General features: G+C 52.9%; 3 protein-coding genes and 1 non-coding gene across 4 annotated transcripts; 1 reads left to right on the forward strand and 3 right to left on the reverse strand.

Moving 5' to 3' along the window:
* The first annotated feature begins 5,899 nt into the window (after positions 1-5,899).
* On the forward strand, positions 5,900-8,622 carry UBXN1 (UBX domain protein 1). The gene is made up of 10 exons (XM_075545598.1): positions 5,900-6,044; positions 6,145-6,223; positions 6,382-6,435; positions 6,542-6,648; positions 6,740-6,806; positions 7,051-7,242; positions 7,341-7,392; positions 7,508-7,624; positions 8,144-8,336; positions 8,480-8,622. Exons 2-10 carry the CDS (start codon positions 6,165-6,167, stop codon positions 8,527-8,529), a joined length of 891 nt encoding a protein of 296 aa, XP_075401713.1. The 5' UTR covers positions 5,900-6,044; positions 6,145-6,164; the 3' UTR covers positions 8,530-8,622.
* Positions 8,623-10,926: 2,304 nt separating this feature from the next.
* On the reverse strand, positions 10,927-11,767 carry UQCC3 (ubiquinol-cytochrome c reductase complex assembly factor 3). Its single transcript, XM_075545601.1, has 2 exons — positions 11,480-11,767; positions 10,927-11,386 (listed from the first exon to the last, which is right to left on the reverse strand). Exons 1-2 carry the CDS (start codon positions 11,597-11,599, stop codon positions 11,231-11,233), a joined length of 276 nt encoding a protein of 91 aa, XP_075401716.1. The 5' UTR covers positions 11,600-11,767; the 3' UTR covers positions 10,927-11,230.
* A 3,492-nt stretch (positions 11,768-15,259) lies between these two features.
* Positions 15,260-16,611, reverse strand: CSKMT (citrate synthase lysine methyltransferase). The gene is made up of 2 exons (XM_075545599.1): positions 16,077-16,611; positions 15,260-15,939 (listed from the first exon to the last, which is right to left on the reverse strand). Exons 1-2 carry the CDS (start codon positions 16,513-16,515, stop codon positions 15,281-15,283), a joined length of 1,098 nt encoding a protein of 365 aa, XP_075401714.1. The 5' UTR covers positions 16,516-16,611; the 3' UTR covers positions 15,260-15,280.
* Positions 16,413-16,561, reverse strand: LOC142447603 (small nucleolar RNA SNORA57). Its single transcript, XR_012784274.1, has one exon. It is a non-coding gene; the product is annotated as a small nucleolar RNA SNORA57 (small nucleolar RNA).
* Positions 16,612-16,755: the final 144 nt, after the last annotated feature.

The raw sequence follows: 16,755 nt of genomic DNA on the forward strand, positions 1-16,755 counted from the left end.
GCCCTGGATTCCCTGTTTCCAGTTCCTATCTTTACTAGTGTACATCCTCTGGTCTAGCCGTATTTTTAAGGTAGAATTGGGCTCATGATAGTGGGGAGAGGAATCATTTAAGAACTAGAGGAAAGTTGTATGTTTCACTGTTGCTACCCTGCACCCTGACTGGCTGGTCTCCTCCCTGTGGCCCTTCAGTAAGGGGGTGTCCAGTTGCCTACAGATGGGCTTTGGGTCTCCAGTCTGCACTCACCCTCATTTACAATGTTAAGATTTTTGTTTTTTTGATGCCTAATACTTGATCCCTTAGACACCTCATGATCACACAGGCTGGTGTGCTTCTTCCATGTGGGCTTTGTTGCTTCTGAGCTAGATGGCCGCTTGTTTACCTTCAAGCCTTTAAGACCCCAGACACTATATCTTTTGATAGCCAGGCAACATCAGCTTTCTTCACATTTGCTTATGCACCACTTTGTCTTCAGCGATGGTGTCAAGAAGGTGAACATCATAGAATGCCAATTTAATAGAAGAAAGTATTCTTGCATTGAGGGAGTACTTGAGTGGAGGCCCAATGTCCTTCATACTGAATACTAAACCTATACATATATGCACATAGATCTATTTCCCCATCCTCATACATAAATATATTTACATATGCACATGCCTTTATTTAGACCTCTCGGAATGCTCTTTAGCTCCTAGCTCTTTTTCCTTTGACTTTCCTCTTGTCCCACTATCATGCTCAATCTTCATTTTGTTTTTTCAGCTGTTTTTGAACTAACTTACCAATTTTTTCTCTAAGTCTACCAATAAGGTTACAGGTTCAATCAAGCCGTGTTGCACTTGTCTTTTTACACGGTAGGACTTTACCATCTTGCAATGTTCTGTCTTGGTTAACTTCTCTTTCTCTTCATGCTGGATTTATGGGAAGTTAGTGGGCGGGTCTTAGGCCCTCCTGAATGCCCTAAGTAAATGACCCGATATCCAGATCTGAAAAACCTTTTTCCTTCAATGTCTAATTCCATGTGGAGGTGCTGTTGATTCCCCACAACAGCATTCCAAAAGACCACTTGATTTATAGGATGGTCAGACTTCTCAAGTACTTTTTCCTGATAGGTACAAATTTTTATTCTAGAAATACAAGGAAGCAAAAATTGGCTTAAGTGATCTTCCTTCTTTATAAACTCATATCAGATTTAATCACTGCCTTAATTTCTTGATAATTCTGATCAGTAATTCCAGCAACAATCTGAACACTTTGAGAATTTAGGCTGGACTTTCCTAATAAACATTCCGTAGTTCTTTTAGGTAGTGGACCCCAAGTACCGCTCTTAATAATTTCTGGTTCCATGACGGCTTTGGCTTCACCTCCTAACTTTGAATAACTCTAGTATCCATTTGAATTCTGAGTACTTCGATTAAGTCTTCCTGATAAAAACTGTATTACTCTTTCAATAAGAGGCTCCGGCTTTTAGAATCAACAAACTGCTGTGAAGGTGCCTGTACCTTCCCTGGTTAGCCACTTCCTGCAGCGAGAACAGAAGCTGGGCTTGCGCAAGTTTGGTCAGGTCTGGTCTCCTGCTGTGGGGCTGGGCGATACCTGCGCTTTCTAAGATTTTCCTCCATCCGGCAGGCAGACACCTTGCCTTCCATTCTTTGCTGGGTGGGGTCTATATCAGGCTCCAATTTCTATTTCTCTGCTGGGAAGCGTTTGCTAATGACAGTCCTTTTCTGCTGAATCTTGAGCGACATTGACGTACCCAATGTGTTCCCTTCCTACAGCGGGTACAAAGGTTGGTGTATTAGACAGGGTTCTCTAGAGAAACAAACCAGATTGCCAGTAATTATATATAAATATATTTATAAAGATAGATATATAGTACAAGAAATGAACCGTTAAATTATATATAGATAATACAAGAAATTAACAGTTAGATGATAAAGCAGTGAGACACTAGCAGTCCTTTAAGGCTTGAGAGCCGCCAGTTGCCAGTCCCCTTCTGTAGAGAGAGCTGGGCTATATATACCCAGGCAGCAAACAGCAAGGCAGGTCCCCAACTGTCATCAACTGTCAGTCCCCAGCTCCAGAGACGAACATTCCAATTGTGTGGGCTTAAAGGGACCTCAACTTACAGCGACACAGTCCACAGGCTAGGCATCCCACAGGTAGTGTGCCCCTTTAAACTGAGGCACAGAACAAGCAAGTTGAGGCTCACCGAGCCATTTATCCCTCTGCCTTTCAGTTAATCCTACTTGTGTTTATCGGCCAGGCTGGCACAATAAACTACCGCAGCTGCATACTTTAAACCGGAACTCGGTGGTCCTGGCCCATGCTCTGGCGCAGGTCAGTTTGCTTTTCGACTTTGCCTCTATTTTCTGCGCTAGTGTTCTGGACTGGTATATCTGTAAACAACTTCCTGAACTTCATCTTTGGTGTTAGCCCTCTGTTTGCGTTTCTTTGGAGCCAATCTCTCTACCTCCAGCACTGGCTTGCTTAATTGCTTTACCATCTCCAGTCTTTTCTACATTAAATTCTAGCAGGGAGCAGATGCTTTTAATATTATTTCCCCTTCTGAATCAGGCTTAGTTTTCTCACCTTTGTTTAAAATCTTTACATCTGTTTAAAACCCATTCTGCTTGCCTTTCACCTGATTTAACTTTGGCTATCTCAAAGGCTTCTCAGGACTCTGCTGGTTCTGTTTCTTTGCTTTCTCTACCTGTGAAAGCAAGGGAGCTTCCTGGGATTGTTTAATCCCGATGCTGACTCATGGCCACCCTATAGGGCAGGGTAGACAGTCCCTGTGAGTTTCTGAGACTGTCACTCTCCACGGGCGTGGAAAGCCTCATCTTTCTCCCACGGAGCAGCGGGTGGTTTTAAACTGCTAAGGATACCTGAAATTAGATTAAAAGAAAAAAAAAAAGGCAGTCCCTTGTGTCGCCAGCTTCTCTTCAGTTGAGAGAGATGGTGAATTAACACAGGTGATCTTTCTGAATCTTGTAACAGGCTAACAGAAGTAATGCGGAATGCATTCCTTGGTGAACCAACATCTTCTAAGTCCATTAGAAGTGAAAGAGTCCAATAGATTTTCATGGAACCGTATTAAAAAGTATCACTAAAACTACCCTTAGCCAAGTTGGTTGTTGTATCAAAGGTATACACTCAGTTCTCTGGAATGATCTTACAATCTATTCCTCCTGAACCCCAAAGTACCCCTGAAGTCTTCAAGTCAGCCTGTCTGCCTGAGAGGGGTGCCAATGGTCGTACAGCTCGAAGAACAGAATCAGTATCCCGGAACTGCACACCCAGAAACTGTTTCCCTATGCATGCTCTCAACGAAGTAAAACTCGAAAAATCTTCCTTTTACAAAAAAAAAGGAAAGAGAGAAAAAGGAGTCCCATGAAGTGTAACCATTCCCTTACTGGGCTTCAGAACCCGAGGTACCAGTCAGAATGGACTGATGGCGGGGGGTTGGGGCTGGGTTTAGAACATGTTGCTCAGAATGGATTTGTGATCTACACACTTGTTCTCCCTGGCAGTCAACACCTTGCGCTTTCCCATGGAATTCCCGTGTTGCTTCAGCGTGCCTCCCTTCAGGAATTGAAGAATGGCGGCCCGCTAGCTCATTATTCCAGACGAGCAGGCTGCACTTTCATTCTCACGCACCCTTCCCCACCATCGTTCCAGGAAATAGGATGATCTTTCCACGGCTTCTGAATGGTTTGCAGGGGCCCTGGTGGTGCGGTGGTTGATGTATCTTGCTGCTAACTGCACTGCATGGTCAGTCGTTTGAAATCATCCGCTGCTCCCAAGGAGAAAGATGAGGCTTTCTACTCCTACGGTGAGCTGGTCTGAAGAACCCACAGGGTCAGTTCTAGCCTGTCCTACAGGGTCACCATGCGGCGGACTCGACTCCACAGCAGGGAGTCACTGTTTGAAATGCCTCCTAGGGAACTGGGCTGAGATTTGGGCCTCAGTTGCCCAACTGCAGAGCCGATACTCGTCACGCTTCCAGAGAAGGGCGGTGGCTGAGTGTTTTTTTTAACTGTTTAGTGATTGCGCACTTTCTAGCTTGGAATAACATTTATAAATGCTATTTATTCCCTTCTGACCTGAAATAAACGATCTCATCTGTGTCAGTTTCCAGTAACTCAGACCTATTCTGCAATAATTACTGTGACGATGAAACATGAGTTAATTCTATAAAAGTCTCTAAAGCCTAGTTGATTGTCAACAGCAGGGCTCTGGCTCCTCATAGCCCAGGAGAGGGAGCTTCATTTTGTAGCAGGCACTGGATGCTTCGAAGATGATTAAAAAAACCCTCCATTTTCAGGGAGGAAAATGAGCCCCCACGGTGGAAGGCAAGAGGAGCCCTGGTGGTGTAGTGGTGACGAGGGGGCTGCGAGCAGTACAAGCCACCAGCTGCTTCATGTGAGAGAGATGAGGCTTTCTACTCTCGTACACAGGGGCCAGTTCTACCCTGTCCGGCAGGGTCACTCCAAGTCGGCATCGATTCAATAGCGATAGGGCTGAAGGCAGGGAGCTCTGGTGGTTTTCTGCTCCTGTGGAGAGTGACATTCTGAGATCCGCAGTGGGCAGCTCTACTCCGTTCCACAGGGCCAGGCAGGGTTTTTCTCTGTCGTACAGGTCATCCTGAGTCAAAGCAGGATTGATGGCAACCAACCACCTTGACAGATTGACCTGTCTAGATGGTGTTGGTAGGCTCAACAATGCCATCTGGTCAGTAGGCACTCATGGGCACAGTTCCAGATGAGGGCAATGAATGTACAAGGGTGCTTTACACAACTGATGTATGTATGGATTTTGAGAAGAGTTGCATGAGCCCCTAATCAAATGTTAAAAAAAAAAAAGTCCAACTACTCCTTAAGGCAGTGGTTCCCCACCTTCCAAATGTTGAGACCCTTTAATAAAGTTCCTCATGTGGTGGTGAGCCCCAATCATTAAATTATTTTCGTTGCTACTTCATATTGTCATTTTGCTACTGTTATGAATCGGGCGACCCCTGTGAAAGCTCGTTCAACACCCCCCTCCCCAAAAGGTGTCCAGACCCACAGGATCAGAACCGTTGAATTAAGGTTTTCTTTTCAGGTGCAGTGAGCCTCGTTTTTCGTGGATGGCCCTGCAGCCAGCAGCATCCAACTGGAAACCCCCGGGAGGAGGGTAATGGAGTGAAGACTAAGGGGGGGGGGGCGGGGGCAGGCCTGCTGGTGAAGGCAGGCTTTCCACAGAGAACGCAAACTTGAGGGAAAAAAAAAAAGATTCCAGGGCGTTCACCGAATGCCTTCATCAACATTTCTCTAAAAGGCAGGGCATCCCAGAGGGACTCGCGGGTGCGAAGGCCAAAAACAAAGAGGGGGATCAGTTTTGCTAGGGGCCCAAGTTACCTCATGCGGAGGAGAGGAAAATGTGAACTGACCACTGCCACTGACGACACGCAGTGCCCTCCGCGGAAGCCACCGCCACCTCTGGCGAGCGTCCTGGGCGCCGGGGAGAGAGGACCGCGGTGTGGGGTCCGACCTGCGACCTGCAAAGTTCTTCCTGGCAGCGGGGGGTGTGGTGGGGGGGTGGCTGGAGCCCCCACGAGAGCACGAGCGGCTCTGAGTAAGCACATTTCTACGATTCCTGCTAAATGCTGCCCCCGCTCCCAATAAAAAAAAAGCCCAGGCGCCAGATGCCTTCTGACTTCTCAGAAGCGGGTGAGGTAGTGCCGAGTCCTGGCACCGGCTTCACGCCGCCCACGGCTGGCTTTCCAGCGCGCGCCGACCTCTCTCGCCGCGGCCGCCGCCCAGCGCCCCTCCTCCTGCACGCACGCAGCACGCACCACGCAGCACGCACCACGCAGCACGCACGCAGCACGCACCACGCACGCACGCACGCGCGCCGCCCCAGCCGCCGCCGGCCCCGGCACGTGCTTTATGGCTCCCCGCAGCACCCGTCCGCGGGCGCTCCCACGTGACCCAAACAGATTCGGGCACTTCCGCCTCCGCTCGGCTTTCTCCTCGGCGCGGTCCACGGCGAGTCCGCAGCCGGCGGGGTGAGCCCTCGGCCGGCCCGCGCAGCTGGCGGGCGGCGTTGGGTGCGGCCAGGCGGTCGCCCCTCGCTGACCCGGCCCGCCCGCCCTCTCGCTCTCTCAGGACCCCGCGGAGTCGGCGCCATGGCGGAGCTGACGGCTCTGGAGAGTCTCATCGAGATGGGCTTCCCCAGGGGACGCGCGTAAGGGAGTCCCCCCTGGCCGCAGCCCTCGCGGGGTGGTGGGGGGTGCGTTGGGGCGCACTTCTGCCCGGCCTTCCCCAGCCCGGCCCCCGCCCCGCGTCCCGGTCTGCCCAGCACCGAGGCTCATGGGCACCAGTCACGGTGTTTGTCGCCCCCAGGGAGAAGGCGCTGACCCTCACGGGAAACCAGGGCATCGAGGCTGCCATGGACTGGTGAGTACTCGGACCGCGCGGGCGGGGGGGCGGGGGCGGGGGGGCACCTGAGGGCGAGGGGGGACCTTGGACCCCAGCTTGATCACCCCTGACTTTTCCCTGCCAGGCTGATGGAGCACGAAGAGGACCCCGATGTGGACGAGCCTCTAGTGACTCCCCTTGGACACGTCCTGGGAGCGGAACCCACCCCTTCCGAGCCAAGTGGCCCTGAAGGTCCAGACTGGAGGGCATGTTGTGGTTGATCCCTCAGGAGGGCCGCGGGAGAATCCGAAGGGGTAATGATACACAGGTGCCTTCTTTGTAGGACCAGGGTCGACGGTGGAAGAAAAACCGGGCCTGAGTGAAGAGGAGAGACAGGAACAGACCAAGAGGTACAGTCAGGAGCAAGCCTGCACGTCTGGGGGCCATCAGGGGCCACCACCCCGCATCACACACGTCTGGTGCAAGCACCTTGGACTTTTCTCGTCCCCCTCTTCGTTTTTTCTCTTGTCTTCTTCCTGTTTCTTACTTTCACCTGTCTTGGGACAGTTCCCAGCTTTCGTTCTCCAAGTCCCTTGTTAGAAACTCCACCGCCCCTCCCGGTGTCCTGAACGCTTTCCTTGCTGTGTAACCCAGGATGATGGAGTTGATGGCCCAGAAGCAACGGGAGCGTGAAGAGAGAGAGGAGCGGGAGGCGTTGGAACGGGAACGGCAGCGCAGGAGACAAGGGCAGGAGTTGTCTGCGGCTCGACAGCGGCTCCAGGAAGACGAGATGCGCCGGGCTGCTGAGGAGCGGAGGAAGGAGAAGGCGGAAGAGTTAGCAGCCAGGTCGGCCAGGTCATGGGGATGTCGAGCGGGCTTGACAGCTGCGAGGACTCAAGATCTGCGTTGCCAACGGCTGACCTTTCTTCCTTTCTGCCGTGCAGACAAAGGGTTCGAGAAAAGATTGAGCGGGACAAAGCCGAGCGCGCCAAGAAGGTGAGGATCGCCTTCTCTGTGGTGGCGGCTTTCGAAGGGGAAGGTGGGCTTGTGCGGGACTTACTTCTCGGAGAGTGCGTGCGTGCCTGATGAAGTATTTGGCTTTGTCCTCTAGTATGGTGGTGCGATGGGCTCTCAGCCTTCCCCGTCTGCCACAGAGACGGGCCCTGTTCCCTCTTCGCCCAGCCAGGAGCCCCCGACCAAGCGGGAGTATGACCAGTGTCGCATACAGGTACTGATTCGGCTTCCCTGCTTATTCCTGGGACTCCTTCCCTGGTCCGTAAGGTGCATTTTTTCAGTGAGGGCCTTTCCGCCAAACCTCTCCCTTCTTTGTAAATGGCTTTTGAAATCCTACCTCTTCCACTGGAGGCCAGAGATCGGATTTCACTTCCTCCAGTCTTGCTTAAATCCATCCCTCTTACTCAGCAATTCCTCCAGGACTTGTTCATAAGTGTTTTTGTTTTTTTTTAATTTTGTGTAGCACAGAGTTATTTTGGGATAATGCCTCTGTCCGGTCCGGATACTTTTCTGTACTCTTGCCATCTTTCTCTGGGAACTTGGAGTCTTTATTTTCTTCAACATGTAGCAAGGCAGGACATACGTGGCTGCCCCTTCGGTGCTGTAAATTAGAACAACACGGGTCCCACTCTCTCCAGGAAGGAGGGGCCTGCTTTAGCTTCGTTCCCCCATCCTTGGGGCCCCTCACTCAGTTTTGACTGCTACAGCACTGCACCGCTTCCGGCTTCTCTAGGTCAGACTGCCCGACGGGACCTCGCTGACCCAGACGTTTCGTGCCAGGGAACAGCTGGCTGCAGTGAGGCTGTACGTGGAGCTCCACCGGGGGGATGATCCTGGAGGGGACCAGGACCCTGTGCAGTTGCTCAGCGGCTTCCCCCGAAGGGCCTTCTCCGAAGCTGACATGGAGCGCCCTCTCCAGGACCTGGGTATGGCACGTGGGGCCCTGGGGCGGACTGGGCATGGCAGGGACTTCAGGTAAAGGACCTTTGGAGATGGTGTTTGGCCAGGAAGTTTAGGGACAAAGAGCAGCCATGCTTGTGACTCAAGCCTGTTTCCTTCCATCTTCTAGGACTTGTGCCTTCTGCCGTCCTCATTGTGGCCAAAAAATGTCCCAGTTGAGGGGGCTTTGTCCCACCGCCCACCCCTCTGACCTCTTCATGTTTGATAAAGCACTGACATCCTCTTCCTAATAAAGAGACGCCGAGTTCCGCATATGCTTCACTCTGTCCTGAATGGCGGGAGGAAGGGGCAAAGGGACAGCATTGGGAGCATTCTCGCGTGCATCTTCCGTTTCCAAGAGCCTGGGTTGTATCTGTTGGCAGGTGGGGGTGCTGGAGGGCGGGGGAGCACCCTGGCTGGTACCCTTTGCTACTATGAGTAGTAACTTGAAAATCCAGGTTCCATCACTTAACTAGCTGTGCATCTGGACTGCTTTCAGTCCAGTCTTTTGGTTCCTTGGTCAAACTGAGCCAACAGTACCCGTTCCTTAACATTGTTCTGAGGGTTAAGTAAGCTGGTAAAAGGTGCCTTGGCACGGTGCCAAGCACCCAATAGGTGTTCACTAGTAAAAGGGGATTTAAAAAACATGTTTTTGTTGTTGTGACTAGACTGAAAGTGAGCTGGGTTTCCAGTCAATTCACACATTTTGGTTTGTGACATGAATTACAGTTCCTCCAATGGAACAGTCCCTTTCCTACTTCTTTCCTATGCGTACCATTACCACTCCTTCCCCAGGGCTTCCCCTGCCTGGCTGAGCTTTATCCTGGATACATGCCACCATGGGAGCCCATGTGGTTGGTTGATCCAGGAAGTGGGTCCCAGGTGGTAGCTTAGAGGGTTAAAGGGTGACTAGAGGCCATCACCCCCGAGCTTTCACCAGTCTCTGTTCAGACCAGGACGCCTCATCTTTGACTTTGAAATTTTCTTCTACTTTTTCAGCACTTATAGCCCAGCCCCATCTCACTCTGGTCTCAAGGTAGTGAGATTGACATGGCCCATTAGGTCTTTGGACTAATTCTTCCTGTGTCTGATTTTCTTCATGCTAATTCGTTTCAGATGGGGAGAGGTCAGGTGTTGTGCCTCATGGGATTTTCTTTTCATTGTGGCCGCCCCCACAGATGGCCATGGCAAGGGGGGACATTAGGGTGATCTCTGCCAATGTGCCTCTCCTGCTCCAAGATGACCATTAAACACATCACAACCACTGCCCTTTCCTGTTACCAACGGCAGCACAGTACCCACTGCTTTATCCAAGGGGACTTCAAGAAATCCACGGGAAGATGGAATGAAAATAATGGAATTTTTCTGACTTTCCCCCCCAAAGCCTCCATATATGTATTCACAAAGACAGAAAGGCACTCATCTAAGTGTGGGTACAGGTCTCCCATTTTAGAGATCGGGACACCTGCCCAGGGTGATAGATAATAGCTAGCAGGTAGAGCCCACACACACCTGGGAAGCCTCTGACTTTTGAGGTCCAGTTCCTGGTCACCACATTCCTCTGGGGTAGCCTCTCCTTGTTGCCTGTCACTGGGCCCTCAGACTCCCTCAAACAGCACCTGACTTCTAGGCTCAAGAAAGATCACACTGTGTATGTGGCTTGTGGCTTCCGGCTCCTCCATCCAGCCTATCCCTTAGCCCTCAGGAGCTGACCTCTCCTCTGGGATTCCTTGCCAGGCCCCAGGCACCCTCTCCCAGAGACCACACACAGGTTAGGTGGCTTCTAGCTCCTCCATCCAGGGACTGGCAACAGCACCAGGGCTCACAGCTGGATTTAAATCTCGGGGTTGTCCTGCTTGGTTTCATAGTCTCACTCGATGTCTTGATTTAATAAAAACAGCCCATTCCCCAATGAAAGCTTGCTTAGAACCACAAGGTATAAGAACCAAAAGAGTGGAGTGGGTTGGTTGACTTGGGCGTGGGACTGTGGATCTCACTGCTCAATCTAGTCACTCAGTGTCACCTCTAACAGGCCCTAAGAAGTCACAGATTGGAAACTTTAATAAGGGGAAACCATGACAATTAAGAAACCCCCCAAAACCCTACCTATAATAGCTTTGTGCCAAACACTAGATTTATTTTTTTACTACATTTATTTTCAAGTTAACTTTTATAATAACCCCCAACTTGGTTTTATAACTTGCAGGGGGTAAAAAACAACAACAAAATCCTCATTACTCTTGCCTGGCTAAATCAACTTAAGCCGGTTTAACCAGCGGTCAAATGCCAGAGGGCATCGTGGTACCAGAGCCAGCTGCCCCTTGGGAAACCTTGTAGGGTTGGAGGAACCCAGAGCTCCCCCACACAGCCGTTTTTCCAGATGCATCGGTGTTCAAGAATGCCCCTGGGTAACGTGCCTGGCAAACAGGCAACTTGACTACCTAGCGGTTTGAAAATCGGGTCCACGCGCACTGGGCTCCAGCCTCACACACGGGCGGGCCAAGAGCGACCGTAATGACACTTTCCCATGAAGTACCGACCCCCACGCTACCTAGGCATTTCCAGGCCCAAGCCGCATTCTGTAGATGAGCGAAGGTGATTTATTGGTTTTGGTTCGTCACCTCCGAACCCGGCTTCCATCCCGTCCTGGAGATGGAACTTAAAGCGCAAGTCAGTGCAGGGCCGAGGACAAGCTCGCTGGATGGCAGGTCCCGGGCCCCGGAGCAGCGTCCCGGGCCGCCCTCTCTGCCGGGCCCCCGAATGCGAATGTCGCCTGGACGCACTGGGAAGCTGCTGACTTCGGGGCTCAGGCCCTGGCCACCACACCGCTGCACGGTGGCCCACCGCGGAGGTGCCAGCGTCCACAGGGGCCAGTGCGGGCTCATGCCGACCTCCTGCCGCCGCCGCCGTCTTCCATCCAGTTCTTCCTCCAGGCCACGTTCTCCTGGGTGGCCGCCGCCTGCTGCAGCGTCGCCAGCAGCAGCTCCTTGGTCCTGGCGGCCTCAGCCCTGCGCCGCGGGTCCTGCTCCGGGAGCTCCTGTGGGCACAGCCGCGAGGTTTACAGTCCCGATGCCCGCCCCCGGCGCTCTCCGCCCGCCTGCCCCACTCCCGGACTCCCACTTGCTCTCACCTGGAGTAGCGCGTGTGTCTTCTGCTCGCCCGGGGGCACGAGGGCAAAGAGCGCGGCGCCCACCCCAGCTCCCACGCCCAGCAAAACGCCCACGGCCAGCCCTTTGCGCAGGACCTCCATTGTGGCCTGCGGGATCAGCCAGGCGTGCTCCCGCTCCTCCCGCAGCCTAGAAGGGTAGCCACCGCCTCGCTGCCGCAAAGGCTAGAGCGGCCCGTACGGGCACCATAGAGAAAGGGCGCAGGGTAGAGCGGCCCTTACGGGGCACCATAGAGAAGGGGCGGGCCAGAGAGGGCCTGACTCGCCAAACGTTTGGAACCTAGCGTGCGTGCGTGCGTGCGTGCGTGCGTGCGTGCGTGCGTGCGTGCGTGCGTGCGTGCGTTCCTAGCGGCACAATCTGAAGCTTTGTCTTCCGGGAGAAAGTGCTGGCAGTGAGGGCGGGGCGCAGCACCCTGCGTCCTGGGACCTCTAATAGACCAGTGTTTGGCTCTCCCGTAGAAATGTCCGTAGCGTCCTGCGGTAACCTGGGCGTTTTCTGGACAGAACTATCGCATATTTACACGTCAGTCGGCTGACAAGCCCCTACGTCTCCACTCCCTGCCCAAGTTTCCCTCAAGCTCTTCAACTCTTGGACGGAAGCATAGAAAACCCCACACCCTCCAGTCGATTACAACTCTTTTAAAAGAAAATCATTTTCTTGGGGACTTACACAACTCTTATCACAAGCCATCCATCCACCCATTGCGTCAAGCACATTTGTACATTCGTTGCCATCATCCTTCTCAAAACATTTGCTTTCTACTTGAGCCCTTGGTATCAGCTCCTCATTGTCCCCTCCTTCCCTTTCCCTCATGAACCCTTCATAAATTATTGTCATCGATTCCAACTCTTAACGACCCCATAGGGCAGAGTATGTCCCATCCATCGGGTGTCAGGCTGCAAATGTTTACTGAAACAATACTGCCACATCTTTTTTTCCTGGGAGCAGCTGGTGGGCTACAGCTTTGTTAACAGTTGAGCCACTTTAGCCACCGTGCCACCAAAGCCTACATAGAGGGGAAAACTCACCTCTTTACTTTTTTTTTTTCGTTTCAAATACCGGTTATATTCCCCCACCCCCCTTGGTGTCTTGTTTTAGTTTTAAATGTTGAAAGCATGAAAACTTCATTTCTTTTGATTTTTAAATGGATGACATGCCATCTATCAAATTTTGTTTGAAAAAAGAAAAGAAAAAAATTTGTTTGGAGAAGAAAATGCCTTATGATTCTGGGCAAGTCCCTTCTCTAAGCTTCGGTTTCTGCGTCTAAAAATGGGTCAAAGTAAACATGTCTCATCGTTGTAAGATGGTTAACTTTATAAACCATTTAAAACAAACAGAAACAACTTATTTCTCCTTAAAGTACAATCACAGCACACATGCCAACTTGGGAGACCCAAGAAACTAAGGAATCAGGATACTCTAATTTCACGATCAAAACTTTTCACTCCCAAGAATTCGTATGTGTCCTTCTGGTCTAGGAAATGAGTGTAAAAATAAATCTCCGGTCCCACCTCTTGGGTATTGTCCCTCCACGAGTATAGGTGTAATCCCCTAGCACGTTATCAAACTATCCTCAGACGTGATGAAGGGGCCAGGCTCCAAAGAAGATTAACGGAGCCTGTAGGGTACATTGGGCAGGTTGTTGTGAGGAAGATGGGCCTTGGCCCAGGGATAACTCAGGATCTCCCAGGAATCTAGAATCGCAGGCTGACTAACCACCTCAGGAAGGACAGAGATGACAGAGGTTGAAGGTCACCAAGAGGTTCAGGTTAGTATTTCATCACCCTCCTCCCACTGCTGGTTTGTCCCCCAACTTTGCCCAAGCTCCTGCTGTCCCTGTTCAGGTTGAGTCTCCAAAGCCCCGCCTGCCCTCCAGTGTGGTCGAAGCCTCAGAGGTCAGCAAAGAGTGGGGAGCTCGAATGGTCCCAGGAGCTACTGCTACTGGATGATGGTGAAGATGCTGAAGCCTTCTTCCAGGACCAAAATGAAGAGCCAGGTGAGGGAGGCAGCTGCTTTAGTGGGGGCTGTTATGACCTGGGTGTGTGGGCAGAGCAATTCTGGGTAGACCAACCTAGAAAAGTTACTTGTCCCTGCATGTAGCAGTGCTAGGCACACCAATGGAACGCTGGTGGTATAATGGGTTATGCATAGACCTGCTAACCACAAGGCCAGTGGTTCAAGCCCACCAGCTGCTCCAGAGAGACGAGTCTATTTACTCCTATAAAGACTTTCAGAAACTCAAGAGGATAGTTCTACCCTGTCCCATAGGGCCAACTATGAGACGAGCAACTTGATTACAGTGAGGCACGCAGTAGGGGCTCAGCAAACATACTGGAGATTAGATCTAAAAACTGGAAACATCAAGGTAGTGGGCAACATTAGAGGGCATGTTGGTATCAGAATGGGGACCATCCTGGTTTTTAATTTTTTAAAATATTGTGTCATTAGCTGGGGGGAGGGCGGAATTACACTCAATGTCACTCCTTCCCAGGCTTCCCCCACGTTACAGAAGCTACATCTCCTGAGTAGCTGAGTTCTCTGAACAGCCCGGTAAGGGGAATCTCTCCGAGAAGCCCAACGGTCTTGTTCTCACCCCTGTAATAGTCTTGAAAAACAACCACAATCATTGTATAACCTTAGGAACATTTTTCTGAACTCTTTAACACCCCTCCCTCCCAGGGTGGGCTTGGAACCCGCTGGAGCCCAGGTCACCCCTAAAAAACGTTTCACCCAGGATTCAGCTGGGGGCAGGAGCAGGAAGCAGAAGCTACCTCCTGAATCCGTGAAGGGTCTGGTGCCTACATAAGTTTGGGGGGCTTTTCTTGCCCCTTGCCTCCCAGTGGCTTTGATGTTAAGTGCAGTCCTCTCTAAAAAATACTTCATCAGAACCTTTGATGAACCCCCCTACCCATCACCTCACAATGTTCCCTTTGGACGATGAGGGTGTTTGGTGGCTCATTGGGCCCATAACCTCAAGGTTGGGAGTTTGAAACTACCAAGCCCAAGCTTTCTGCTTCCCTAGAGTTGTCTTGGAAACCCGCAGGGGCAGTTCCACCTGTGAGGGGTCCTTAGGGCTGTGTTAATTATGCACTGTGCTTTTGGAAGCTTCTGTTAGTCAAGGGCCAAAAATAACCCAGTTGCCTATTTTCCATTCACCTTGTGCCTGGCACACATAGCATTGTAATCCCCCCAACATCACTTTGTAGAAGAGTAAACAAGACAGGTAGTAACACCTGCATCCAGGCAGTCAATGTGGAAGCGTTAGATCTCTCTCGCGGGAGATATACCTGTCCTTGGCTTCGCAAGAGAAAGAATTCACACTGAAGCCTGATTTGTGATCCAAGTCCAGAGGAGACCACCACAGTCAGCCAAGAAGCAGCTCGAAACAAAAATGAGACATGCTGAAACACGTGGGCTCGATTCTGCAGTTTCAGGGCCTCCGCTGGGAGGCGTGGCTGAAGATACTGGTGGACCCCATTGGCTGAATTAAATTTACCTGGCCTAGATGGGCCAATCCAGGTGTACCAGCCACCTGGGTGGGCCACCCCTTCCTGGCTGGAAGCCTGAACCTTAGCATGTCCTCCAGCCCCTATGGCTGGCCGGGCTGATTCTCAGCAGCAAGCTACTTTAGGGGCGTCTTGGCATAGAGCAACAACTCCTTACCTGGCCCTGTAATAGAAGCCAGGAACCGAACCCTCACTTGCCAGCCATCTCACAAAAAGAAAGCTCAGTGTAACTCTAGACAGAAGACTGCTCATGGGGCTTTAATGAGACCTTTGAACCAAGTATGCAAAGTAAGCGAGGCCCCTGAAAGGGCCCAGCTCCTGTACAGTCACGGCGCAGCCTGGGGACCCTCGTTCCAAACAGGGAAGCCGCACGTCAGGATCCTCGTCAGAGAACTGAATGAGGGTCCCCCGCGGGCTCAGGACCCTCAGGCACTCGGACAGCAGCCGGCCGGCTCCAGGGAGCCCACCCCGGGCAACGGCATCCCAGGTGCCCTTGTCCAGCACCAGCTGGAAGGAGCCGGAGGGAGCCGCTGGTCCCAGGTTCTGGGCGTCCGCCTGCCTGAAGCGGAGGCTGGAGGCCGGGTGTGCAGGGCACAGCGGGGGTCGCCCTGGACAACCTTCTAGGAGACTGTTCATGTGGGCCACAGCCACAGGAGAGAAGTCCACTCCGAGGACCTCCACGGGGTGTGGGCACTTAGTGTAGAGACCCGTACACAGGCTGGAAGTGCCGCAGCCCACGTCCAGCACCCGCGGCGGCGGCTGGCCAGCCCGTCCCTCCTGCAGCAGGGGCAGGAGCAGGCCCTGCGCCTCTTCGTATCCGAAGAACCAGTCGAAGGTGGCAGCACCGCCCGGGCGCACTTGGGCGTGGAGCCGATCCCAGAGGCGGCGGTCAGCCAGACAGCCCTCAGCCAAGGAGCCTGCGGACACGGGTCGGGGTTACCCGTCACCCGAATGCTGATAGCTACACAAACGGTGCACACTGCGCCCGAGCAACGAGACTAGACCCCCGGGTCTCGAGCAGCCCACCTTGCCCTCCCCACTGTGCCCTCCCTACCCGAGGCGCGGCGCCTCCCGGCCGCCAAGGTCACCGGGTGGAGCACGCGGTTTAGCGCCATGCCCAGGCCTTTGGAGAAACGCAGTCGGCCGGAGAAGCCAGGACAAAGGGGGCGAGACGTGCAAATCCCGGATTCCCAGACCGCGGACTGTGGCCTCGGAAAAAAGGAACGCCGACACGGATCGAAGTGTGGCTCGCAGTCTTTATTGATCGGTAATGGCGAGACAAGGGGGTATGACCGCTCCCGCTTCCGAGGCGCCGTCCAGAGCCCTGAAATCAGAGAGGGCCAAGTGAGCAGCCCGGCGCGGAGCCTCGCTTCCGCCTGCTCTCCCGGGTCCTTGTCCCGGCGCTTGAGGATAGAACCGGCGGATGGGCAGCCGCCGGCACCGAAGACATGACGCCGAGGGGACCGGAGTCCGCTCCCTGTGCCTCCGTACATAACGGGGACCGGGACTGCACGCCCGGCCCCCGCCAAGAAAAGGAGGGTTCCCCAGCGCCTCCCGCGACCCCGGCACAGCAGCCCCACACTTACCAAGCTGCAGCCCCGAAAAGACGCGCGTGCGGCCCGAGCTTCTTTATATAGCCCTCCCTCGAGACACGCCCCCTGACCTGCGATTGGACGCTCATGGGACGGTGGGCGGGGCCTCCACCAGACTCCGCCCAGAGCGGAAGCGCGGGC

Source organism: Tenrec ecaudatus, chromosome 4, assembly GCF_050624435.1.
Source record: "Tenrec ecaudatus isolate mTenEca1 chromosome 4, mTenEca1.hap1, whole genome shotgun sequence".
Classification (NCBI taxonomy): Eukaryota; Metazoa; Chordata; class Mammalia; order Afrosoricida; family Tenrecidae; genus Tenrec; species Tenrec ecaudatus.

Coding starts and splice junctions, on each gene's coding strand:
- UBXN1 (XM_075545598.1), top strand. CDS start 6,165: ATGGCGGAGCTGACGGCTCTGGAGAGTCTCATCGAGATGGGCTTCCCC. Junction 6,224..6,381: donor GGCTTCCCCAGGGGACGCGC/GTAAGGGAGTCC, acceptor TGTCGCCCCCAG/GGAGAAGGCGCTGACCCTCA. Junction 6,649..6,739: donor CGAGCCAAGTGGCCCTGAAG/GTCCAGACTGGA, acceptor CCTTCTTTGTAG/GACCAGGGTCGACGGTGGAA.
- UQCC3 (XM_075545601.1), bottom strand. CDS start 11,599: ATGGAGGTCCTGCGCAAAGGGCTGGCCGTGGGCGTTTTGCTGGGCGTG. Junction 11,387..11,479: donor AGACACACGCGCTACTCCAG/GTGAGAGCAAGT, acceptor CTGTGCCCACAG/GAGCTCCCGGAGCAGGACCC.
- CSKMT (XM_075545599.1), bottom strand. CDS start 16,515: ATGTACGGAGGCACAGGGAGCGGACTCCGGTCCCCTCGGCGTCATGTC. Junction 15,940..16,076: donor CGGGAGGCGCCGCGCCTCGG/GTAGGGAGGGCA, acceptor CCGTGTCCGCAG/GCTCCTTGGCTGAGGGCTGT.